This window comes from Leptopilina heterotoma, unplaced genomic scaffold (assembly GCF_015476425.1).
Source record: "Leptopilina heterotoma isolate Lh14 unplaced genomic scaffold, ASM1547642v1 Lhet_444, whole genome shotgun sequence".
In the NCBI taxonomy this organism is placed as follows: Eukaryota; Metazoa; Arthropoda; class Insecta; order Hymenoptera; family Figitidae; genus Leptopilina; species Leptopilina heterotoma.
The window spans coordinates 350,221-377,045 of record NW_025111085.1 but is presented as its reverse complement, the minus strand read 5'-3'; the positions used below and the strand labels follow the sequence as shown (position 1 = coordinate 377,045).

At 27.9% G+C, this 26,825-nt stretch overlaps 2 protein-coding genes across 2 annotated transcripts; one reads left to right on the top strand and one right to left on the bottom strand.

The window, feature by feature from the left end:
• Nucleotides 1-3,217: 3,217 nt before the first annotated feature.
• LOC122507073 lies at nt 3,218-9,984 on the bottom strand (the record flags this gene model as incomplete). The annotated part of the gene is made up of 5 exons (XM_043619582.1): nt 9,933-9,984; nt 7,464-7,633; nt 7,097-7,122; nt 3,727-4,959; nt 3,218-3,618 (listed from the first exon to the last, which is right to left on the bottom strand). Coding segments are annotated over exons 1-5 (1,882 nt in total), but the record flags the coding sequence as incomplete, so codon positions are not given.
• A 58-nt stretch (nt 9,985-10,042) lies between these two features.
• On the top strand, nt 10,043-14,213 carry LOC122507072 (circumsporozoite protein-like). The gene is made up of 2 exons (XM_043619581.1): nt 10,043-10,064; nt 13,495-14,213. Exons 1-2 carry the CDS (start codon nt 10,043-10,045, stop codon nt 14,211-14,213), a joined length of 741 nt encoding a protein of 246 aa, XP_043475516.1.
• Nucleotides 14,214-26,825: the final 12,612 nt, after the last annotated feature.

The following is a 26,825-nucleotide window of genomic DNA, read 5'->3' as shown; positions in this document are numbered from 1 at the left end:
CATCTTTTATTGATTGAAACTTAATATTGAAATTTAGGTCAAACTTCTTTTAACCAATAGGTCGAAAATTCCGTCAAACTTTAATATAAGGGTACGATTTTTTAAAAAATCCTAATTAATTTGCTTTTTTCATGTATAGGCTAAAAAATATGTCAAATTTGACCTAAATTTTAAGGAAAGGTCAGGTCAGAGGAAGTTTTTTCGACAATTTTTGCGGTGTAGATGAAAACTGACCTTAAAATTGACCTAATTTTTTAGGGCAAAGGGAATTGTTCGTCAATTTTTTTCGTTAAGGTCAAAACTGCCCTTAAAATTGACCTACATTTTTAAGGTAAAGGGAATTGTTTGTCAATTTTTTACCTCTAGGTTAAAACTGCCCTTCAAATTAACCTAAATTTTGAGAGCAGAGGGAATTGTTTGTTAATTTTTGACCTGTAGATTAAAACTGCCCTTAAAATTGACCTACATTTTGAGGTCAGAGGAAATTATTTGTAAATTTTTAACGTTTAGGTCAAAACTGCCCTTAAAATTGACCTACATTTTGAGGGCAGAGGCAATAGTTTGTCAATTTTTTACCTGTAGGTTAAATCTGCCCTTAAAATTGACATTAATTGTACGGGCAGAGTAAAACGCAATTTTTAACGCTTAGGTCAAAACTGCCCTTAAAATTGAACTAAATTTTGAAAGCAGAGCGATAAGTTTGTCCATTTTTAACTTTAAGTCATAACTACTCTTAAAATTGACTTAAATTTTGAGGGCAGAGGGGTTAGTTTGTTAGTTTTCTACCTGTAGGTTGAATCTGCCCTTAAAATTGACCTAAATTTTGAGTAATTTTGGCCTGTAGGTTAAAACTGCCCTTAAATTGACCTGAATTTAGGTCAAATATAACTTGTTTCTGACGATGGACCTACCTTGACTGTGGTTAACCTTGACTATGTTCCCCCTACTATAAGGGTCCCTTAAAACTTTCTGAAACAGCGGCGGCGGCGATATGATTTTATATTAATAGGGATAGATAACATTATGTCAAAATATTAGTTGGGCATGATTTGGTGGTCAAACATCATTTTATAGACTTTTATAGTTCAAGCTTTCTAGTCCCTATTAATATTAGTTGGGCATGATTTGGTGGTCAAACATCATTTTATAGACTTTTATAGTTCAAGCTTTCTAGTCCAGGCGCCGCAACTGTCGTTATACCGATACCTAATATAACGTTAGTTGCTACAGATATATAACTACAACTTTACCAGACCCGACATTCGGCAACACTGTAAAGGACTAAATCTTTATTTAGAATTTTAAAATATCCCTTTTTCATACACTACCGGCGGTAATTGTGCGACCCCTACTTTTTTGATGACTATTCAATATCTTTTGACTTGTGAAATAAAGTAACTAAAATTTTTGCCTTTTTATTTTCAATAATCGTATAAAATTCTGCAAAAAATGACTCCTTAACAATAAAAAATATTAATTTTTCAATAAGATATTTAAGAAAAACCTCATTTTCAGTGATTTTACTATTTTTTTATATCTTCCGAAGAAATTAACGTTTTCCAGCGTTCATATGCAAAAAAATTGGATAAATTATAATTACTATTAAGATGCAAAAAAGTAATTAGAAAAATCTGTTATTTCGAAAAAATGTTCAAAGTTTTCGTAAACTTTTGGATTAGGGGAGTGTAAGGTATGGTGGCGGACTTGTCAAATCTGGCATGTAACGTCACATCTGAAGCGCCTTATCACTATGGTCGATGTCTTTTATCGTGATGACATTTTATATGCAGTAGTATTAATGATCAAACGCGTGCTTTGTACTTTAAGTGATTTTGAATAAAAAAGTAGTGAAAAAAAGAAAAAAAGTTTTATTGGATATGTGTGTTAACAGTGCCAGAGTGAAGATTTTTTGAAAATTGAGTCTGGTAAATGTATGGAACGTAATGTTTAGACCTTGGACAACAGTTTTTTGTATTTCACATTTTTCTCAATTCGCGCTGTATGAAAGTAACACCATCATATTTTCATCAATAGCTTGTAAGGTATGATGGCGCAATTCTTGTAACGTACAGTGGCGGATCATTTTTTGCACGAGTTTCAATTGTCTTTGCATTTTTTGTGTATTAATGCCTCATGTACTCCAACGCAACAATTCTCGAATATGTGACACTTGCTGTCTTCTCTTATTCTAGTTGCGTTAAAACAGCCACCAGCTACTTCACATGTCCAAATTGTAACCATAACTGAAGTGAAACTTTTTTTTCTATAATGTAAAATCAACAGTTTTTTCTCTTTTTGTTATTTTTCATCATTTCTAGTAGTTTTAATAAATAATTTTAACATCTACATAATATTTTAGTTAAATACACCAAATGCGCCACCATACCTTACAACTTTCAAAAATAAAAAAAATCAGTTTTTTGCGCCAAGAGCTGTAAAATTTCACTGAATTTAAATTTTAACAGCCGCTTCTGACAGAAATATGCTTAATAGATGTCAGCAACTACCTGCTTTTGAAATTTTGAAAAATATTGTTTTTTGAGAGAGAGAGACGCAAAAAAGAAAGTGTACGCCACCATACCTTACACTCCCCTAGGCATATATTTGATTTTTAAAAATTATTTTTCAGATGTAAAAGTAGGTACCTTCAAAATTTTTATGATTTTTTTTCTATCATTTCCATATTCTAAAGAAATGTACGTAAATAAAATCTTATAAGAAATCTTAATTTTAAAATAAAATACGATTAAAATGAGCCCATGTACGTTGAAAGACGTTTATTCATTTGGAATATATAAAAAAATTAGTCAAATCACTGAAAATGAGGTTTTTCTTAAATATCTTATTGAAAAAGTAATATTTTTTTGTTATTAAGCAGTCATTTTGTGCAGAATTTTATACGTTTATTGAAAATAACATGGAAAATTTTTTAGTTATTTTATTATCCAAGTTAAGAGATATTGAATAGTCATAAAAAAGTAGGGGTAGCACAATTACCACCGGTAGTGTACTTGTCTCTATGAAGCTGTATAATATTTATGTTACTACTTTATTGCTATTTTTTTAAATAAATAAAAGGTTTAGGTTAATTAAATTAAAGTACAATAAATAAGAAAAATACATTTTATTTTTCATAACTTTTACACTTTATGGTGCATATTTTACTTTTTACGATATGAGTTATAAACTAATATTTTTATTCGTGACCAATCAACACCTTTTAATATCTCGCCACTTTCGGCAATCAAAGCAAGACATTCTTCCTTTTTCGGCAATTTTTTTTGTTGAATTTGTTTTTTAAAGTGCTTTAGAATAATTTGTTTCTGCTCTTCGGACCAAGTAACTCTTTTAGAACATTTTTTAATAGGTGAAGCTGTTGTAGGATTTTCCTTATTGGATGTTGAACATAATATTGGTTCTTCATAGAACCGATTGTCTTCGCCTTCTATTTCTTCCTCCGCATTTTCCGTTTCTGGATTATTGAAATCTGAACAAAACTCATTTTCTTCCAACTGAATCTCGTCTAATTTTTTTCCCTTAAATTCGTCTCTTTTTCCTGCATTCAGTAGCAGCAACACTTTGGCAACTTTTGCTGTTTGATAAATGTCTTCGAGCAATCTGAAAAGTCAGTTTTTTTGTTACTTTACAATAAATTAAATGAAATATTTTTGTATACCATAAATATTAGTGTTTTAAAATTTATTATTTATATTTATATTATCTTACCTATAAAACTCCAAATGTGTTTTCTCCGTATGTCCCATGAATTTCGCCATTTGCTCTATTTCGTTTTTCTCAAAATTTAGTAATTGAAGGATTGTTGCAATTTGTTTACGGAATTTTGTGCTAGTGAGGAGTTCCGGATGTTTAGCACCAGACTTTATGGCATATTTTCGAATAATTGAACCACCAATCATCCACCTATCCTTCGATCCAGGTCCAGCAAAAAGGTATTTGTTTGATTTCGGCACAATATTTGTTTCTTTACGAATTTTTAATAAAGCCTCCACAAACATTTGCATTTGTGCAGTAAATAGAATTGGAACAGATTTACTCCCTTTACCAAAGACGACAACTCTTTTAAAGTGTGAACAAAGAGCCTTTTCTAGATTTGTTAAAGTACTAACACTTTCTTGTTGAATAATTCTTCCCGACGATTCTTTGGTATAATTTGCAATTTCTAAGAATTGAACCTCTCCAATTCTTTTTCTGTTAAAAATCAACGTTAATGCTAAAGTGCACTCTGCTAATATTTTGTAGTTTTCTACCTGATTCTCTTTAAGATTAAGTTTTTCAAAAGAATCTTTTGCTGTAGATGTAATGTATGTGTTAAAAGTCTTAACATCTTCTGTCAAAGGAATAATTTTTGGCTTTAAAGAAGTATTCTCATTTAAAACCTTGTTGGCTAAGCTGGAAATGTCACTGCACCAGTGGGACTTTATCATATTGCGCAAATTTTCAATTTCTTCAGTTAACACTTTTATTTCAGTTGATTCAATTTTGGCGAAAAGAGGATCTTTTGTCATTAAAGTTTTATTAGCTATAAGGCACAAATTTTGAAGATTAGTTCCCATGTGGAGAGCTAGAGAAGGTGCTCGAAATGTTCGCGATTCTGAATCAAATCCGCTTATAATTTTTACTGCTGCCACAAATTCATTGTACATATAAGGTTTTAATACTTCAATAAGGTTTTCAAAAGTGATCATGCTTTTCAGTGCAAGTTTCAATCGAGCCATTTCGCGCATCTTATTTGAAGTAATAACGTTCATTTGTATTCTTTTGTGTCTATTAAAGTGAGATTCGCCATAAAGCCAAAGGGGAGCATCTTTTTTCACTGTAAGACTAATCTCATCCGGTTTCATTATATTTAAAACTTCGTCTTTAAGTAGACTTTTATTAAGATAGTTTCCAAGTATCCCGGTTGCAGTTAACATAGTCTGGGATTCTGATAGATGATTCCTAGAACCAAAAGAATTTTCTTTTCGAGAAGAACATATTTTTTTGTGTCTCCACAAGTAAGATTTCGCGAAGTATCCTAAGCAGTGTACACAAGGGGCCGTACACATAATACGTCACGCGGCTAGGGGGAGGGAGGGGGTCTGAGAATTGTGACTAAGTGTGACATGGGGGAGGGGGGGTGAACTTATGTGTTACGTCACGATCTTTTAAATTCAAAGATAATAAGAAATTATATGTGACACTGTCACTTTTTCTAAATAAAACAAGTTAAAAATGGTTTGAACTATTTAATATATATTATGTATCTGTTTAACATCTATTGGCATATTATTTATAATATGATAAATAATATCCCGTGTAGAAATATCGCTATTATGGCCATATTAGGGAATGAAACACACGGCCCGACCTGGGCCAGATCGGGGCGACGATCAAATGTGGATTTCCTGATCAGGGCCATATCGGGCCGTGTGTTTCATTCCCTAATATGGAAGGCCCGATCAGTCCCTGATCCGGACCATAGCGAAATTTCTACACGGGATATTCTCTTAATTTGAATCAGTTAAAAATCATGGTTTTAACTGTCAATCAGCAGTGACTGATTTTTTGCTTCTGAATCAGTTAAAAATAACTGAAAAATTATCCACAAAACACCGAAATTTTTCTAAATATTGTATATTAAAGATTTGCTTGCATAAGTCAAAAAATTTACTTGCAAAGTTTATTTTAAAATTGTGTAAAGATTTAAATTTCTCACTCCAATAAATGTCTATCGTCAAATTTTCTTAAAAATATAACTTGAAACTTTCCTGAACATTTGAATTGCATTTTCGACTATACTTTCGTGAAAATCTTCCTGAAAATTTAACTTAAATTTTCGGAAAAGTTTCCCGCTAAACATTTATTGAAGTGGGATATTTATATCTTTACACAATTTTAACTAAACTTTGCATTTAAATATTTCGAAGCTTGCGAGTAAATCTTTAGTAAATTTTTAGGAAAGTTTCGGTGCTATGTAGGTAGTTAAACGTGACTAATTGAATCAATCAAAAACAATTGTATTGAAACATCAGTTATTTTCAACTAATTGTCAGAAAAAAATATTACTATTTGAATTAGTGACTGATTTTTTGCTTCTAAATCAGATATTCTTAACTGATTCAATAATTTAGAGTGTAAGATATAATATACATATTGTATATTGTCCAATGTATAAAATTTACAGTGAAATTTACGTGTGTGACGTGACGTAGGGGGGAGGGGGGGTTCAAGATTTGTGACGAAGTGTGACATAGGGGGAAAGAGGGGTTAAAAATGGTCAAAAATCGCGTGACGTATTATGTGTATGGCCCCCAAATGGAAGAAAAATTTTAACAAAAACTGAAAGTTCATCACAAATTCTTAATATTTTGTAAGTTTTTACGTAATTTTATAATCCCAATTCCCCATTATTTGTTAATAAAAATTCCCAAAATAGGTTACTTTTATTATGAACTTTGCGATAGTGTTTTATTTATTATTTTATATTTTATATGCTTATATCAATTTATAATAATAAATTTAGACATTCTTAACACATGCCAATGATTTTTATTATATTTTTGTACTAAATTGTATTTCAATTGAATTATTTTCTACTGACAGAAAACGAACAGTTTTCAGCATTTACAATATTTAAAATTCATATTTTACAAAAGATATAAAATTATTTTTAAAAAATCTTTTTATTTTGTAATTTTAGTAACATAAGTATCATTCCTGCCAAATATTACAATTTTTTAAAATTAGTCGGCGACCATTTTAGTTGAAATAAAAGGGATCATTCAAGTATTACGTAAGCATTTAAGGGGGAGGGGAGGTCTAGCTATTGCTTATTTCCATTAGAAATAATGGCGCTAATGCATATAAAAAATCTTACGATGGGTAAGGGGGGGGTCTAAAAACCTGAAAAATATGCTTACGTAATACTTGAATGGTTCTAATGGATCACCCTATATTAATATTTTTACTGATGAAAAATGTTCCAAAATTACATGATTTTTCAGAAACAATATTTGGTGCAGGTAAAAGTTTTTATAGTTATGTTTCGATTCACGTAACTTCGAAAAAGGGATGCTCCCTCACTACCTGTTATTACCTGATGTGCATGGGTCTACTTTTGCACTAGAATAAAGGCATCTCTTAATCGTTTTTCAGTCACACTTTTACGACTATTTATTTGGGACTACTGACCATTTAATGAAAAGTATGAGATTTTTCTTTTCTATTCAAGTTAGATGACTCAAAAAGTTTCTAGAATTTTGCTTTTTTTAATGTTAATAAATAATTCAAATAATGATAATATTTTTTCAAGTAATATTTCAAATACCATATTCAATTTTTTCAATATTATTTCAGGCATGTAGCTTAATTTTTGAAATACTTTCAATTTAAACAATTATTTAAAACGTTTTTTGCAAAAAATGTAATATACTTTTAATTTGATTTTTTCATTAAATAATTACCTCTGAGAGAAGTTCATTTCCATCCTTTAAAGAACCAAAGTATCCATTTAAATCCACCGATGGAGAAACATGTGAAACACTCTTCTCACTTTCCACAAACTCATATGGATGATAAGTTTTTTCTGCAATAGGAGATCTAGATTCCATATTTGATGTTGAAGAAATGCCATCTATAAAAATTGCAATAATTTTAATGCATTAATTTTCTCAGGTTTCGCACTCTTCTACTAAAATCTACTATTTACTACTTTTTTACATCATGCTACTATTTGGGTACTTTTTTTAGATTTCAGCAACTAAAAGCTATTATTTCTGTTTTTTTTTGTTTTGGAGAATTTACACTACTTTCGATTATTTTCAATATTTAGTATTTTCTTGAAATTTCGCAAAAGAATTCAATTATTTAAAAAAATGACAAAGTTAATCCAAAATCCAATTATTTAAATAATAAAATTTCCATAGGAATTCAGTTACATTAGAATAGAATTATCAAAGAAATCAATTGTTTAATAAAATTTTTATACAAACTTTTCACAATAATTCAATTACTTTCATTAATAATAACATTTTCTATGCGGAAATTACATTTAAAAAATAAACTTTTAATAAAATTCTAATACAAGAATTCAATTATTATTTTCATATAAATAATAAAACTCGTAGAAGAAATTCAATTAATTTTAATACAACTTTAAATTACCTAATAAAAAAATAACAAAATTTTTCAAAAAAATTCAATTCTTTTTAAACATTTAAAAACTTTTTTGCAACAATTCAATTATTTTTATAAATAATAAAATTCTTTATAGAAATTAAATTATTTTTAAAAATTTTAATGAAATTCTTAGCTACTATTAAATTATTTTCGCATAAATAATAAAATTCATCGCAGGACTTCAATTATTTTTAATATACAATGTTACAGAAATTGCTCAAAAAATGTAATTATTCTTTGAAATTTAATTTCAATTCTCAAAAATTCAATTATTTTGAGAAATTTTTATAAAATTCTTTGCAAAATTCAATTATTATCGTATATAAATAACAATATTCATCACAAGAAATCGTTCGCAAGAATTTAATTATTCTCAAAAATTTTAATAGAATTCTTTGTGAAATTCAATTACTTTTAAAAACTTTTCGCAATACAATGATTTTCAATATTTACTATTTTCATTTAATTTCCAAACAGAATTGAATTATTAAAAAAAATTGTTGTTAAAGTCTTCGTAAGAAATAAAGTATTTTTAAAAATAACAAAATTTTTCACAGACACTTAATTCTTTTGAACCATTTTAATAAAATTTTTCTCAATAATTTAATTATTTTCGTATAAATAATAAAATTCTTCTCGCAGAAATTTCATTAGTTTTGAAAATTTTAATACAATTCTTAGCATCTATTCAATTATTTTTATAAAGAATAAAATTTATCGCAGGATTTAAATCAATTTCAATACTACAATTTTACAGAAATTTGTCAAAAAATGTAGTTATTCTTAAACAATTAATTTCAATTCCTCTATAAGAAATCAATTATTTTAATTGCAATTTTAGTTAAATTCTTTTGAAAATTCCATTATTTTGAGGAATTTTAATATAATTTTTTTCAATAATCCAATTATTTTCAGAAATAATAAAATTATACTCAGATATTTAATTAGTTTTCGCATAAATAATTTTTCGAAATAATTCAATTATCTCGCATGAAATAAGAAAATTATTCCCAAAAATTCAATTAATTTGAGGCATTTTAATAAAATTATTTACAAAATTAAAATATTTTCACATATAAATAACAATATTCATCACAAGAATTCAATTATTTTTGAAAAGTAATAAATATTTCTTCTTGGAAATTCAATTATTTAAAAACATTCCTATAAAATCGTTCGCAAGAATTCAATTACTCTCAAAAATTTTAATAGACTTTTTTTGTAAAATTTAATTATTTTTAAAAACTTTTTGCAGTACAATAATTTTCAATGTTTACTATTTTCATAAAATTTACAAACAGAATTTAATTATTTAAAATTTTTTTTATAAAAATCTTGCTAAGAATTCAATTCTTTTCATTAATAATAAATATTTCTTAGGAATTCTATTATTTAAATTAGAATTTGCATAAAATTAGTCGAGAGAAATGTATTATTTAAATTTTTTTTAAAAATCCTTCGCAAAAACATATATGTATATATTTTTTGTAAATAATTTTTGATAGCTCCTTTTTTTAGTTTGAAAGCTACTTTTCGATACTTTTTTAAAATTAATTATCCAGTGCGAAGTCTGTTTTTTCAGAAATTCTTAATACATTGTATATTCTATAAAGTTTTGAATATTTTTCTATAATTTTTCTAAAATTTTATTGAATAAAAATTTTTTAAATTTAAAAAATCAAGGAAGCATACATAATTATGTATTATCTTTACAATAACTAATTTTATTATAATATAATATAAAGTACACTTACCTTGCCACAGCTGTTGCTTTGCCAATTCAACTAAATATTTGACTCGATTCATCCTTTACGAAACAATGTTGCACTGACAGAACTAATAGTGAAACAAGACTAAGTGCGAAATGATAATCCTCCTACGGTTAGGTAAAATAAGGTTCAAAAATTTCTTAATAATGGGGGTTGTACTTCTCTTAAATCTTTTTTCATTAGAATTACATAGTTGTTCTTACCTGGCCTTGTACAAAACAAATTTCTGCAAAAGGTTTGACATTATTTTCCTAGCATATGCATCTTTTGATATTCAAAATTTCACAAATAAATTGGTTTCTATATATGCTGAATATTTTTATCACTTTAGAAACAACGGAGAAATTGTTTATAAATATATAAAGAAATTTAGGAAATTTGGAATAAGTTAGAGTCTGCAATAAGTGATATTATTACGAAACAACATTCTAGGTTTCTTAGAGATAGATCTCTATATAAGTAATTTCTAAAACTATAAATCTACCTTAACTAAATTCTAATTAATTGTTTAAAAAGAAGCTAGCAAATTGACCAAAAAATGAAGGTAATATGCATTCAATTTGATTATTATATTATTTAATTTCAAAATATAAAATTATTTGTAAAACGTTAAAAGGAAAAAAAAGTATTAAAAAATTATTATAAAATCATTACAATTATTAAAAGCACATCTAATAAAAGAGAAAAAAAAATTATTTTGTTTGAAATGATTATAAGAATTTACTGTTAATAAAGTCTGAAAAGAGTAAATAACATTAACAAAAAAGTAATATTTTCCCAAAAAATAGAGTAACGTGGTAATAATTATAATATTTAATAAAAATATCAGTCATCTCATCCATAGGTGCCTCATGAAGAGTGTCATTGACTATATAAAGCACCGCCGAGTAAAACTCGAATTACTATTTTTGACAAAATTATTGTAACAAAATTTAAAGTGCATATCGCTGAAAATATGGCAACGTTGCGGGCTTGGTAACATCGGTAAAATGTACTGATTATATATAAACGGATCTGTAAGGACCGTTTAACCCATTAAAGCCCATGATTAGACAAATGAAAATATCATCAAAATTATTATTGGAAACAGGACTGCGGATCAAATAATGACTTTTGACGTCAAAAATTGTTTAAAAAATAATTTGTTTATAAAAATTGTTATAAACAAATGAAGAAAATTGATAAAATTTTAAAAACTAATAGCGCCATTCGATTCTACGTGAAAAATTACTAAAGGAACATGTATGACTTTTTAAAAATTTTCACTCGATTTGTTGTAAATAATTTATAAACAAATAGTGCACTCTCATGTACCTATTTGAGCCCATCATTGCACAACTGAACATTTCATCAAAATTATGATTGGAAACAGGACTGCGGATTAAATGATGACTTTTGACGTCAAAAATTGTTTAAAAAATAATTTGTTTATAAAAATTGTTATAAACAAATGAAGAAAATTGATAAAATTTTAAAAACTAATAGCGCCATTCGATTCTACGTGAAAAATTACTAAAGGAACATGTATGACTTTTTAAAAATTTTCACTCGATTTGTTGTAAATAATTTATAAACAAATAGTGCACTCTCATGTACCTATTTGAGCCCATCATTACACAACTAAACATTTCATCAAAATTATGATTGGAAACAGGACTGCGGATCAAATAATGACTTTTGACGTCAAAAATTGTTTGAAAAATAATTTGTTTATAAAAATTGTTATAAACAAATAGAGAAAATTAATAACATTTTTTCAACTTATAGTGCCATTTGATTCTAAGGGAAAAGACTACTAGAATATTTTTTAAATTTAAAAAATTATGAATCAACAAATTCTGCCTGCATTTGTTCGTATGAAATATTTAACCTTTAGAATTACTGTGACTGTTGTTCATTTGTTTATAACAATTTTTATAAACAAATTATTTTTTAAACAATTTTTAACGTCAAAAGTCATTATTTGATCCGCAGTCCTGTTTCCAATCATAATTTTGATGAAATGTTTAGTTGTGTAATGATGGGCTCAAATAGGTACATGAAAGTGCACTATTTGTTTATAAATTATTTACAACAAATCGAGTGAAAATTTTTAAAAAGTCATACATGTTCCTTCAGTTATTTTTCACGTAGAATCGAATGGCGCTATTAGTTTTTAAAATTTTATCAATTTTCTTCATTTGTTTATAACAATTTTTATAAACAAATTATTTTTTAAACAATTTTTGACGTCAAAAGTCATTATTTGATCCGCAGTCCTGTTGCCAATAATAATTTTGATGATATTTTCATTTGTCTAATCATAGGCATATAATGGGTTTAAGAAAGTACACGAAATATATAAGTGACTGATATACGTTGGGTCTGACAACGTAGTCTTCACATAGTGGGACTGACAAGGTTGATCAAATCATTATATATATATATATATATATTACAAAAAGATATCGCCGCCGACGTCAAAATTTGACAAAAAATATCCGCTACCCTCAAAATTTAGGTCAATTTTGAGGGCAGTTGTGACCTACGCATCAAAATTTGACAAAGAATTCCCGCTACCCTTAAAATTTAGGTCAATTTTTAGGGCAGTTTTGACCTAGACAACAAAATTTGACAAAAAATATCCGCTACCCTCAAAATTTAGGTCAATTTTGAGGGCAGTTTTGACCTACGCATCAAAATTTGACAAAGAATTCCCGCTACCCTAAAAATTTAGGTCAATTTTGAGGGCAGTTTTGACCTACGCATCAAAATTTTGACAAAGAATTCCCGCTAAAATTTAGGTCAAGTTTGAGGGCAGTTTTGACCTAGAGGTCTAAATTTGTCAAACAATTTCCGCGCGCAGACTTAATGATGAGGTAAAGTTTGCCATCTGACCTAACAATGTAAAGTAATTTTAAAATTGTGTTTGCTCTGTTTTACTCTGTTATTTAGTTACGTCATAATCTATGTGTAATTTGACTTTTATTTAACTACAACTTAAAAAGGGACAATAAAGGACAACAAACGTATCTATGATACGTCAAAACCTATTTAAAATTTAAAGTCTTTTTAACCTATAGGTTAAAATGGGTCAAAATATATGTCAAAGTTTAATTTAATTTTTGACATATACATAGATAAAAAAGGTCCATAACGATTGTTACATTGCGTCAAAATCTATGTGTATGTTGTCATATATGTAATTTATTAAGATGCATTCATATTAAGAAAAAATTACTTTAAATTTATAAAAATTAAAATAAATATAAAAATAGAGATAGGGGGTTGGCGCGCGAAGCGCGCAGGGGGGCGAAGCCCCCCTAGTATATATATATATATATATATATATATATATCTTTCTGTCTCCTTCTTTCTAGATACTAAATACCATTATCGGTCTCTGTTTATAACGCAGAAAATCTAACGCTATTGCTTTCTTCCTCTTTCGAAAGTAAATAACATTAGAATGTCTCTCTTTACCTAATTTGCATATCTACTGATTTCATATAAGGATACTTTTAATTAAAAATTCTTTGCAACTAATTTAAATAAAAATCTTTTCAAGATGAAAATGGCAATGGCGTTGTACAACAGCCGGCGGGTGGGAACATCAATAATGCCGGTAACGGCGCCGGCCCACAGCTGGGTGAGAATGCCGTTATTGCCGGAAATGATGTCGTCCAACAACCGCCGGGTGGGAACAATAATGCCGGTAACGGCGCCGGACAACAGCTGGGTGAGAATGCCGTTATTGCCGGCAATGATGTCGTCCAAAAACCGCCGGGTGGGAACAATAATGCCGGTAACGGCGCCGGCCCACAGCTGGGTGAGAACGCCGTTATTGCCGCTGACGTCGTCCAACAACCGCCGGGTGGGAACAATAATGCCGGTAACGGCGCCGGCCCACAGCTGGGTGAGAATGCCGTTATTGCCGGCAATGATGTCGTCCAACAACCGCCGAGTGGGAACAATAATGCCGGTAACGGCGCCGGACAACAGCTGGGTGAGAACGCCGTTATTGCCGCTGACGTCGTCCAACAACCGCCGGGTGGGAACAATAATACCGGTAACGGCGCCGGCCCACAGCTAAGTGAGAATGCCGTTATTGCCGGCAATGATGTCGTCCAACAATTGCCGGGTGGGAACAATAATGCCGGTAACGGCGCCGGACAACAGCTGGGTGAGAACGCCGTTATTGCCGCTGACGTCGTCCAACAGCCGCCGGGTGGGAACAATAATGCCGGTAATGAAGTAAACAGACGTGGTGATTATAATGTTTATTAAAATTTTATTACACATTTTTTGTATACTACTTTTTGTGTTTTATTTATTAAAAGTCAGGGATTTAAGTAAAAGTACTGGCAAACATTGAATTTTAAAAATTCACGAGGAAACTAAATTTTAATGTTTTTTTCTTTGCCTCGTAAACTATGAAATTACCATACGTATTTTAATACAAAACCTTGAATTTTTTCTATTTTAGACAATAATTTCTTTTTAAATAACATAAATTTACAAGAACTATCATAAAATTATGACTTATAAATTATTTAATGAATCATTTTTACAATTTTCATAAATACTAGATTGATAAAAGAATTTTAGTTAAAAATGCTGAAAATATGGAATTTTGAAAAAATTACAAATAATTTAAGGAATTCAATTATTTTCACGAGTAATAAAATTTTTCGCAGAAATTCAGTTATATTAAAAATTAAAAAAAATTCTGGTCATTTCAATTATATCTTTAAAATAATCAAATTCTTCACCAAAATTCAATTATGTTCAAAAATTTTAAAATTCTCGTCAAAACTTCAATTATCTTTATAAATAATACAATTCTTCTACGAAATTCAATTATTTTTTAAAACTTTAATAAAATTCTTGGCAAAATTTCACAGGACTTCAATAATTTACAAGATTTTTGATTAATTTCTTCGAAATAAATCAATTATTTTCATAAATAATAAAATTTTTCCAGGAATTAAATTATTTAATATAAAAATTTCAAAGAATTTTTTCGAAAAATATCAATTATTTAAAAAGAATTTTATGAAATTCGTCGCAAAAATTCAATTATTTAACAAAAAATTTAACAAAGTTCTTTTCAAGAATTTGTTTTAAATAATAAAATTTTTTTCAAAATTTAATTATTTTTAAAAACTTGAATAACATTCTTGTTAAAATTTTACAGGAATTTAATAATTTATAAAATTTTTAATAAATTTTTTTGAAATAATTTAATTATTTTCATAAACAATAAAATTTTCACACAAGTTCAATTATTTAATACACACTCTCTAAATCTCAATTATTAGAATTCTACTAAGAAATAGTAAAATTTGACTAATTTTTAGTAGTTTTCATGGACGACTTTTCCCCTTTTCAATTAGTAGAATATTACTAATTCTTAGTAAAATTTTACTAATGATTTAGTAGAAATTCACTAATTAAAAGTCACTCATTTCACTAAATGAATTAGTAAAACTGTTTTATCGACTATTAATAAAACAGTTCTACTAATTGTTAGTAGAAATCTACTGATCAATTAGTAAAATTCACTATTTGTTAGTAATATATCACTTAATCATTTGGTGGACGACTTTTCGCCATTTCATTAGTAACTTTCTACTAATTCAGATTTAGAGAGCAATATTCTTCGAAAAACACCAGTTGTTTGAAACTTTTTTATTTAATATTCTTCGCAATAATTCAATTATTTAAAAAAAAATTAACAAATTTCTTTTAAAGGATTTAATTATTTTCATAAATAATAAAATCCTTCACTGAAATTCAATTATTTTAGAAAATTTTTAATAATATTTTTGGGAAAAGTTTTAATTATTTTCATAAATAATAAAACTCATCGCAGGATTTTAATTAATTTTTGATACAATACTTTAATCAAATTCCTCGATAAATGTAATTATTCTTAAGAATTTCATTAAAATTTGTCAAAATAACTGAATTATTAAAAAAGTTGTTGATAAAACTCTTTATGAGAATTCAATTTTAACAAACATTCAATTATTCAATAAATTATTTATTTTCCAATTTAAATAATTGAATTCTTCTAGAATTTTCTAATAAAAATTGATTAAAAAATGAATTATCGTATAATCGATTTATCATTTATGAAAATAATTGAATTATTGCAACGAATTTTATTACAATTTTTTCAAATAATTGATTTTTTTTGAGAAAATTTACTACTTTATAAAAATAATTCAATTCTTGCGTTCAATTATTAATGATAAATATGCGAACTGTGAGACCTGTCAATGCATTGGTAATATGCGTGATACTTGTGGCATACTACGATTCACTACGATCATATTCTGAACGGCGGAACGAAAGGAACTGATTTGGATAAACGCGCGAAGTTTCAAAATGATGTGTAAATATAGTAAACATTGAAAAAAATTGCTTTCTTTGACTTAAGAGATATTACTAATAAAACATATCTTTTACCTTTAGAAAACGTTTTTTTACAACAATGTGATCAAAAATTAGAAATTTAGCAAAACTTTTTCGATTATTGAAATAAATGAATTTATTTAAATAAATATTATTTAAAGCTAAAAAAATCAGTATTTTACTTAGAAAAATAAATTGGAATAAAATATATTTTTAAACAATTTCAAGTAAAAAATAAATAACCTGAACAATTAATTTTGATTGAAAATCAGTTATTATTATATTTAGTAAAATAGATAGATAGATATAATTTTATTTGTATAAATATAAATATTGTTACAAAGGTTCCAGTCCATCCGACATTCAAGCGCATAAATGAATTAAATTCATACAGTTTTCACTCGTTTATTATAAATGATCGCAATTTTAAGGCCTTTAAGGTCTTTTTGCCTAGCACGCGGTTTTGTCGTCTGCTCTCTCGACTATGTGAAGTATCGCATCGATTCGTGCGTCGCGACATCAATAACACAGGCACACAAAAAAAAAAGTGTCGTGGCCGAGACACTACAGTAGTATATTCCCATGTATTTTTGGCCGCTGAATCCGAATCTGAAGTCCGAATGCTCAAATTGGTTCTTTTTTTTGAGTTATACTCAAAAAACGACTCAAAACACGAATTTGAACCAAAAAAATTAAAAAATTTTTTTGTGACATGACAATAGCATATTTCCATGTATTTTTTCCCGCTGAATCCGGATTCGAAGTCAGAATTGACAGATGTGCTCAAAATTATGAGCTAAACTCAAAAAACGACTCAAAAAACCGAATTAAAATGACGAAAATGAAAAATTTTTTCTGTGACATTGCAAAAGTATATTCCTATGTATTTTTTCACGCTGAATCCGAATTCGAAGTCAAAATTGACAGATTTGCTCAAAATTTTGAGATAAACTCAAAAAACCACTCAAAAAAAGACTCAAAAAACCGAATTAAGATGAAAAAATTTTTTTATGACACTACACTACTATATTCCCATGTACTTTTTCCCGCTGAATCCGAATTCGCAGTCAGAATTGACAGATTTGCTCAAAATTTTGAGATAAGCTTAAAGAACTGATAAAAAAAGCGATTTAAAATAAAGAAATGGAAATTTTTTGCTATGACACTACATTACAGTATTTCCATATCGGATCTCGCATTTAAAGTCAGAATTGACAGATTTATGACTGATTTGCTCAAAATTTTGAGATATACTCAAAAAACTGATAAAAATGTAATTTAATATGAATAAAGGAAATTTTTTGCTATGACACTACACTAGTGTATTCCCATGTATTTTTTCACTGTGATTCCAAAGTCAGAATTTTCAAAGTGGCTCAAAATTTTGAATTTCATTAAAAGTGCTCAAAAACATGCATGCTTGTACCTGTAACCAGGGTTTGAGTTCTAAAAAATTTTATGTCATTCTGATAATTCTAACTTCGAATTTGTATTCAGCGTATATAAAATTAATGAGAATACACTACCGAATACCAAAGAAATGAACTCTTTTGCATTAAATTAAATTTTGAGCATTTTTGGATTTAACTTAAAATTTTGAGCCAATTTAATAATTTTAACTTTGAATTTAGAAACAGATGTAAAAACATGAGAATATACTAATGTAGTGTACTAGCAAGAAAAGTAGAGTTTCTTGACTTTAATTTTTGTAACTTAACAGATTTTCTTGTGTGTCTCAAAATTTTGAGCCATTAGAATAATTCTGACTTCAAATGCGAGATCCGAGTGTAAAAATATATGAAAATACTGTAATGTAGTGTCATAGCAAAAAATTGCCATTTCTTTATTTTAAATCGCTTTTTTTATCAGTTCTTTGAGCTTATCTCAAAATTTTGAACAAATCTGTCAATTCTGACTGCGAATACGGATTCAGCGGGAAAAAGTACATGGGAATATAGTAGTGTAGTGTCATAAAAAATTTTTTTCATCTTAATTCGGTTTTTTGAGTCTTTTTTTGAGTGGTTTTTTGAGTTTATCTCAAAATTTTGAGCAAATCTGTCAATTTTGACTTCGAATTCGGATTCAGCATGCAAAAATACATAGGAATATACTTTTGCAATGTCACAGAAAAAATTTTTCATTTTCGTCATTTTAATTCGGTTTTTTGAGTCGTTTTTTGAGTTTAGCTTATAATTTTGAGCACATCTGTCAATTCTGACTTCGAATCCGGATTCAGCGGGAAAAAATACATGGAAATATGCTATTGTCATGTCACAAAAAAAATTTTTAATTTTTTTGGTTCAAATTCGTGTTTTGAGTCGTTTTTTGAGTATAACTCAAAAAAAGAACCAATTTGAGCATTCAGACTTCAGATTCGGATTCAGCGGCCAAAAATACATGGGAATATACTACTGTAGTGTCTCGGCCACGACACTTTTTTTTTGTGTGCCTGTGTAATCGATAGTTAATAATCGAACATCGAAGACTTGCATAGGCGTGTAGTCAATTTACGGAATTTTCAATTTACGGAAAAAGAAGACAATCAAGGTTTTGGTGCCCGGAGTAGAAGATTTGATAGAAGGGAATGCGTACAATAAAGTTGTAGTAAAAACTCGGTAGATGTCGACAATGCTATTTTTGAGAATTAAAAAGTTTCCGGAATCTGATTCCCTATCAAAATATTATAATTAAATAAAATAAACTCATATAAAAATACAATCAATCAATTAATTAGTTAATTAATTAATTAAACGTGATTATTACACTATGATTAATTATATAAATTGAAAATTGTTTCAATAATTAATTACAATTAATTTGATTAATTAGTAAATTATTAAATTACAATTAATTATAATTAATTAATTAATTAACAAATTAATTATAATCAATTTTTTAACAATAAAAATATTTTAAAAATATAAATAATTATAATTAAAAAAGAGATAAATTAATTAATTAATGGAAATTAATTTATACGACAAGGTTTTAATTCCGAAAAATATAATGGAATAAAGATATTAAAGAAAAACTTTGAACAATTTTCACGCAACAATTAATAATTAATAATTAATTTTCTGTTAATTTAATAATTAATTACAAATTTAAAGACAATTTTATAAATAATTACAATTACAATTTTAGAATCTTCGTAAATTTGCATTGCAAATTTGGGAAGTTTCTAATGCAAACTTGCTGCAAAATGTTGTGATATCTGGGCACTACGTCATTTTGGCACCAAACTTTAAATTTTGAATAATTGTGCATTAAAACATTTTTTTTGCAATTATTATCCTGACAAAAAATTGTAATTAATTTTCGAATCAGAGTAATTCCCAATAGTCAAACATATAACCTCACTTTCAACTGACTATGGATATTAATTTACACGTCAAGGTTTCAATTCCTAAAAATATAATTAAATGCGGACATTAAAAAGGAACTTTGAACAATTTTCATGTAACAATTGGTAATTAATAATTAATTCTCTGTTAATTTAATTATTAATTACAAATTTATAGTTTTTTTCTCCTCACGTGTGCACGACGTCATTGTGGCGCAAAATTTTAAATTTTAAATAATTGTTTATTAAAAAAAAATTATTTTTTACTTTAATAACAATTTTAAATAGCAGTTTTAATAATATTCTCATTATTATTGGACTCAATAATTATGGTTGGGTAATTTTTCCAATTTCACTGGTCTTTCAAAATACGATTTTTAAACAAATAAAAATTTATTAATCTAATAATTTTGGCTTTCTCCTGCTTTTCAAAAAATATTCATGAAGCTGTGAATAAATTGTGCACTCAAATTAAAAATTTTGGGACAATATTCTCTTTTTAGAAATTATTATTGGCGCCCTAAAAATTGTTTTAAAAAACAGGGAAATTATATAAAGAGTTAAAAAAATACTTTTGCAAATTTAATCCATAATTTATTATTGCAATTATTATCCTGATAAAAAATTGTAATTAATTTTCGAATCAGAGTAATTCCCAATAGTCAAACATAACCTCACTTTCAACTCACTATGGATATTAATTTACACGTCAAGGTTTCAATTCCTAAAAATATAATTAAATGCGGACATTAAAAAGGAACTTTGAACAATTTTCATGTAACAATTGGTAATTAATAATTAATTCTCTGTTAATTTAATTATTAATTACAAATTTATAGTTTTTTTCTCCTCACGTGTGTACGACGTTATTGTGGCGCAAAATTTTAAATTTTAAATAATTGTTTATTAACAAAAAATTATTTTTTACTTTAATAACAATTTTTAATGGCAGTTTTAATAATATTCTCATTATTATTGGACTCAATAATTATGGTTGGGTACTTTTTCCAATTTCACTGGTCTTTAAAAGTAGGATTTTTAAACAAATAAAAATGTATTATTCTAATAATTTTGGCATTTGCCTGCTTTTTAAAAAATATTCATAAAGCTGTGAATAAATTGTGCACTCAACAAATTAAAAAATTTAAGACAATTTAGCGGATTTAACGAAACTTGGGCGATAGAATTTAAATTTTCAGACTTCGCACTCGGTAAATAATTTTAAAAAGTAGCAAAAATTAGTTTTTAAACTAGTAAAAGTAGCTATTGAAGAATCAAACTTGACGAAAAAAATTTCGTTTTAGACACTTCACAAGACTGACAAAAATTTCCTATTAAATTTTATTTTCCTAACTTTTTCTTCATTTTCATGATAAATGTTTACTTCTTTCTTATCCTGCCAATAAATTGGGATAAATTTTCGAATAGCCCAACCCACAGTTACCCGTGTAGAAATTTCCATATTTAGGCTGTAACATGTCATGAAACCTGATTAGGGCCATGGTTAAATTTCTACACGCGGGTATAACACGTTGGAGGGGTATTGTGGGTTGGTCTATTGGAACTGCACCCATAAATTGAATTTCTGCAACAAATTTTATTATGCATTAAAAAAATTGTAATATTTATAAAAATTATTTACTTCTTTGAAAGAATTTTACATAAATTTTTAAACAATTGATTTCTTTCGATTAATTTTGTGCAAATTTTATTTTCAACAATTCACTTCCTGAGAAATTTTTATTATTCATGAAATTAATTCAATTCTTACGAAGATTTTTACAAAAATTTTTAAAATAATTTATTTCTGTTTAGAAAGTTTATGACAATAGTAGATACTGAAAAACATTTAAGTGCGAAAAGTTTTTAAAAGTAATTAAATTTTACAAAGAATTCTATTAAAATTTTTCACAATAATTTAATGTCTGTGTTGTATTTTATTAAATTTTTTAAAAAATAATTGAATTCATAAAGAGCATTTTATTATTTATCACAATATTTAAAGTTTTTGTAAAAAATTGAAATCTTCTAAAGACTTTTAAAAAACATTCTTTTAAATAATTAATTTTTTTGGTATTGAAGCAAAACTTTTAAGAATAATTACATTTTTCAAGCAATTCCGTTCAAATTGTAGTAAAAATAATTGAATTTCTGACAAGAATTTTATTATTTATGGAAATAATTGAATTATTGTTATGTTTAAAAAGAATTGAATTGCTGTGATAAATTTTATTATTAATTAAATTCCGGTGAAAATTTTATCATTTATGAAAATAATTGAATTTTCATGAATTTTACCATTTTTTTAAAATAATTGAATTCTTTTGCGAAATTTCATGAAAGTACTACATATTGAAAATAATTGAAATTGAATTTAAAGTTTAAAAATTAAAATTTTTCGTATATGGGACGTTTCACGTTAAGTGTGCCACCCCGTTGGCCAAAATTGAGAGCTTCCTAAAAAATTGGTTATACCCAAAAGTTATTCATATATATAGGTACTTTCGAAAAATATGTGGCCTTTTGAAAAATCCAATATGACGGCTCCAATATAACCTATAAATGTATCTAAATTAAAAAAAAGCGGCCTAAAAGTGCTAATAAAAAGGGATTGAAGGAGGAAATCACCTATGAATTGGGGGTAAAATTAGCACAAGGATACATACTTTGTATTCTATAAGCAAAAACGTTAATTTGATATCGAATTTCAGAAAATAAATATGGCGGATCCAATATGGCGGACAGAAAAATTTTAAAATGCATCGGATTTGCTTGAAAGTTGTTACTCAGGGGTTTTTGGGGTCGCTGATGCCGAATCTGATGTTTATTTTCAGAAATTCAAAATGGCGGATCCAATATGGCGGACAAAATTTTTTTTAATTCATCAGATTTGATTGAAAGTTGTTTCTCGGGGGTTTTTGGGGTCGCTGATGCCGAATCTGATGTTTATTTTCAGAAATTCAAAATGGCGGATCCAATATGGTGGACAAAAATATAAATTTTTCAGCTTTTATTGGTACTACTTAGTATTAAATCAATAAATTAAATAACACATTAAGTTAAATTTGTTACAAATATTCTTCAAAATTGTTTAAACAAATATTTGTTATTTATTAACTTTTTAGTTTTTTCCATTGTACCTTGAGGGATGTAGTATTTATCTAATTTTGCAATTTATAAAGCTAATTATAATGACCGATAAAAGTTATAAATGTCAAATCGATATTTCAGCAACTGTTTAATAATCATATAATTAAACAATTAATTGTTAAATTTTTTTTAATTACACATAGAAAATGCGTATTTTCAAATCTACAATTTACTGAACAAATAATAATAAATAAGTAATATGAATGACAAATTACAGTTAAAAAAATATTTATTTGAATAATTATTGAGATAACCATTTTACGAAAATTCTTTATTCATTAAATAAATAAATTTTTCGAGGCGCACCGTAAAAAAATTAATAAATATCAATAATAACTTAATTAGATAATTATTAAAACAATTGGAGGATGAAGTAATTGATGTTTTTAAATTTTTCCTTCCTCATAGAGGAAGTATCTTTATTTTTTATTATGTGTAAAGCCGAACACAAGAAAAACTTAGGAAAAAGCATTTTTTTAACGCACCATATAAAACTTTCTGAAAATCGACATCAGATTCAGTATCAGCGACCCCATAAACCCCCGAGTAACAATTTTGAACCAAATCTGATAAATTAAAAAAATTTTTGTCCGCCAAATTGGATCCGCTATTTTAAATTTCTGAAAATTAACATCAGATTCGGCATCAGCGACCCCAAAAACCCCCGAGAAACAACTTTCAATCAAATCTGATGAATTAAAAAAATTTTTGTCCGCCATATTGGATCCGCCATTTTGAATTTCTGAAAATAAACATCAGATTCGGCATCAGCGACCCCAAAAACCCCTGAGTAACAACTTTCAAGCAAATCCGATGCATTTTAAAATTTTTCTGTCCGCCATATTGGATCCGCCATATTTATTTTCTGAAATTCGATATCAAATTAACGTTTTTGCTTATAGAATACAAAGTATGTATCCTTGTGCTAATTTTACCCCCAATTCATAGGTGATTTCCTTATTCAATCCCTTTTTATTAGCACTTTTCGGCCGCTTTTTTTAATTTAGATACATTTATAGGTTATATTGGAGCCGCCATATTGGATTTTTCAAAAGGCCACATATTTTTCGAAAGTACCTATATATATGAATAACTTTTGGGTATAACCAATTTTTTAGGAAGCTCTCAATTTTGGCCAACGGGGTGGCACACTTAACGTGAAACGTCCCATATATTTTCTTAAAATTCAACAATCTTGCAGTCTTTTCTATTTTCAATACTTTTTTCCACGGAGTCCTGTTTTCGCTTCACTACAATATATTCTATTTTTTTCTTTTTAATCTGCATTTTCCCCTCGTTTTCATCTGCTTCTGTTCTTTTTTGTTTTTCTTGAGTCTGCTTTTGTGCAGAAAAGTAAGGACTGGTGACTTCCTCGCTTTGCTCTTCCCCAATCTCTATGACATCAGCTACTTCTTCCAGAAAGTAGGGACTTATGGCGTCATCATTTATTGTACAATTCATTTCTGCTTCGGTATTTTCTATGTCGTTATTAGCATTACTTAATTTGTGCCATGTTGCATTATGATTTAGTAATGCTAATTTTGACAATAGAAAAACTCCGCATTTATCGCAATGTATTTGCTTTTGCTTCTTTTCTTTAAAGCATTCCACTGCAAATAGTAAAAATATTATTAATTTTTTCTGCTCTCTAAAACTGAATCAATGAAATTTGACTAAGAATCAGTGACTCTATTCTGGCGATTAGAATCAGTGAAATTTCACTGAAGATCAGTTAAAAATGATTGAAATTTCAGTAATTTTTCACTTATTGAACAATTAAAAAATAACTAAAATTTTCAATATGTGTAACAGAAATTTTTAGTAGTTTTTTAATTAGCGAATAAGTGGAAAATGACTGAAATTTCAGTTATTTTTAACTGATTTTCAGTGAAATTCCCCTGATTCAAATCGCGAGAATAGAGTCACTGATTCTCAGTCAAATTTCATTGATCATCAGTGGAGTTTTACTGATTCAGATTTAGAGAGTGTAACTTTAGAAAAAAGAAAATCAAAATTAGACGTTTGGAGGAAGAAATAAACAAGGGATATGTTTCTACCTTATTTTATCATACTTCATTTCCACCTTACTCTCACCATACTTTTACTACATCCACACCTAAGTCGTACTTCACTTTCTTTCTACCCTCAGCTGACTTTGATCAATTCAGATTCAATCTACTTTCCTATTACCCTCACAGTTACCACACTTTCACTCCACTTTCATATCGCATTTAATTCCACTTTAAATAAACTCATCATTTTTATTCACTATACTCATGCTTACTTCACTGTAACATCACCGTCAACTCAACTTTTCTTACACTAATGCTTCACATTCACTTCAATTACACACTTTTTCACCCTCACCCCACTTGATTCACGCTTTGAATTCACTTCATTGTTACTGCACTCTTATTACACTTTTACTTCTCTATATCTACACTTTTTATTCACTCCACTTTCACATCAATTTCACCACGCTCACATTTCATTGACATCTTTCACACACTTATTCATCCTCATCTCATTCCTTCTTCACTTTTACTTCATCGTTGTCATCATCATCATTATCGTTGCGATTTTTACTAAGAGCGTTGGGACTCAACTTAAAAGAAAAAAATGTACCTGGTGAGGGATTGGGAGCTGGAGGTTCTTTCCGTTCAGATACATCTGCCACTATTTTGTGAATAGTTTGCAGATGCCTGTTAAGCGAGCTGGGCCGTGTAAACTGTCTATCACACAAGTAGCAAACGTTTTGTTTTCCATCTTCCAGTTCAATTACTGAATCTGAAATAAAATTATAATTGGTATTATTATAAAATGATTGGAAGGGAGACTAAGGATATGTTTACACCTTCGGTAGAAATTTCCAGAACTTATTTTTTCTAAATTGGGGTGATTCCGCCAAGAAAATTACGGTAATTTAATTTTTTAAAGAGAATTTAAGAGAATATTGGAAATTTAAGTTTATTTATTTTAATAATGTATAGGGGAGAGTAGGCTACATTGAACCAGCGTCAACAGTGAACCTCTTCAATTTTCTGAGAAATTTTCTGTGCAATTTTTTCTTATTCAATGTATAAGTTAGTATTACCGAAGCAGACTATGTCCAAAATTTTCCGGTACGTAGGTTTATTATTTGCAAAGAAAAACTAAAAAAACAGTTTTTCACGTACAAAACAAAAAATTTGGTGGAATTATAATGACGTTTTTTTATTGAAATAGGAAATTTTTAAAATTAGTTAACTTGTGATTTATTTCGCTTAGGGCGTCAACTTTAATATTCCGATGCGATAAAGAATTTTAAATCTTACATTTTATTATAAACAATTTTTGTTGTGAATGACATGTGTATACAGTGTGTGCGGCATCAATGAACCACCCGAAAAAGCAAAGAATTTTCAATTTTAAGAGTGGTAAAGTTGTTTGCTCTACTAATTAGTAAGAAAAATGCTGGAAGACATGCTTTTATCGTAATTGTGAACGAGAAAAACTCAATGTTAGGAAGAAACATGAATGATAAACGTCACATATAGAATGCACGCAATTTATCAACAATTCTGTGACATACTTGTCGTAGTAGTATTTAATAATTTTAGTAAGACAATTTTAATATTACTAACCTTCACCTTTGACTAACCTTCACCGACAAGCATCTTCAAAGTCGTCGTTTGTCCCCCTTACACAAACTGTTAAACATTCATCAATTTTTTGATCGATTATGGTCCTATCATTGGAGTGCAAAGCTTTTCTTATGACTGACCAGCCGTTCAAAATTATCTTTTCTAGCTGTTTTTCCTCAGGAGTTAACTTGGTGAAAGGAGAACTGAGAATGGATAGATTGGTATGGTTTTGGTAAACCTGGCCAGTCATTTTTGTTAGATTATCTGAAAATAGGAAGACATTTAAAAATTTAATTTAATATTTCGAAAATGGAAAAGAAAGTAACAAAAGCAAAAAAGAAGTGTAAATAGTGTGTCTAACCT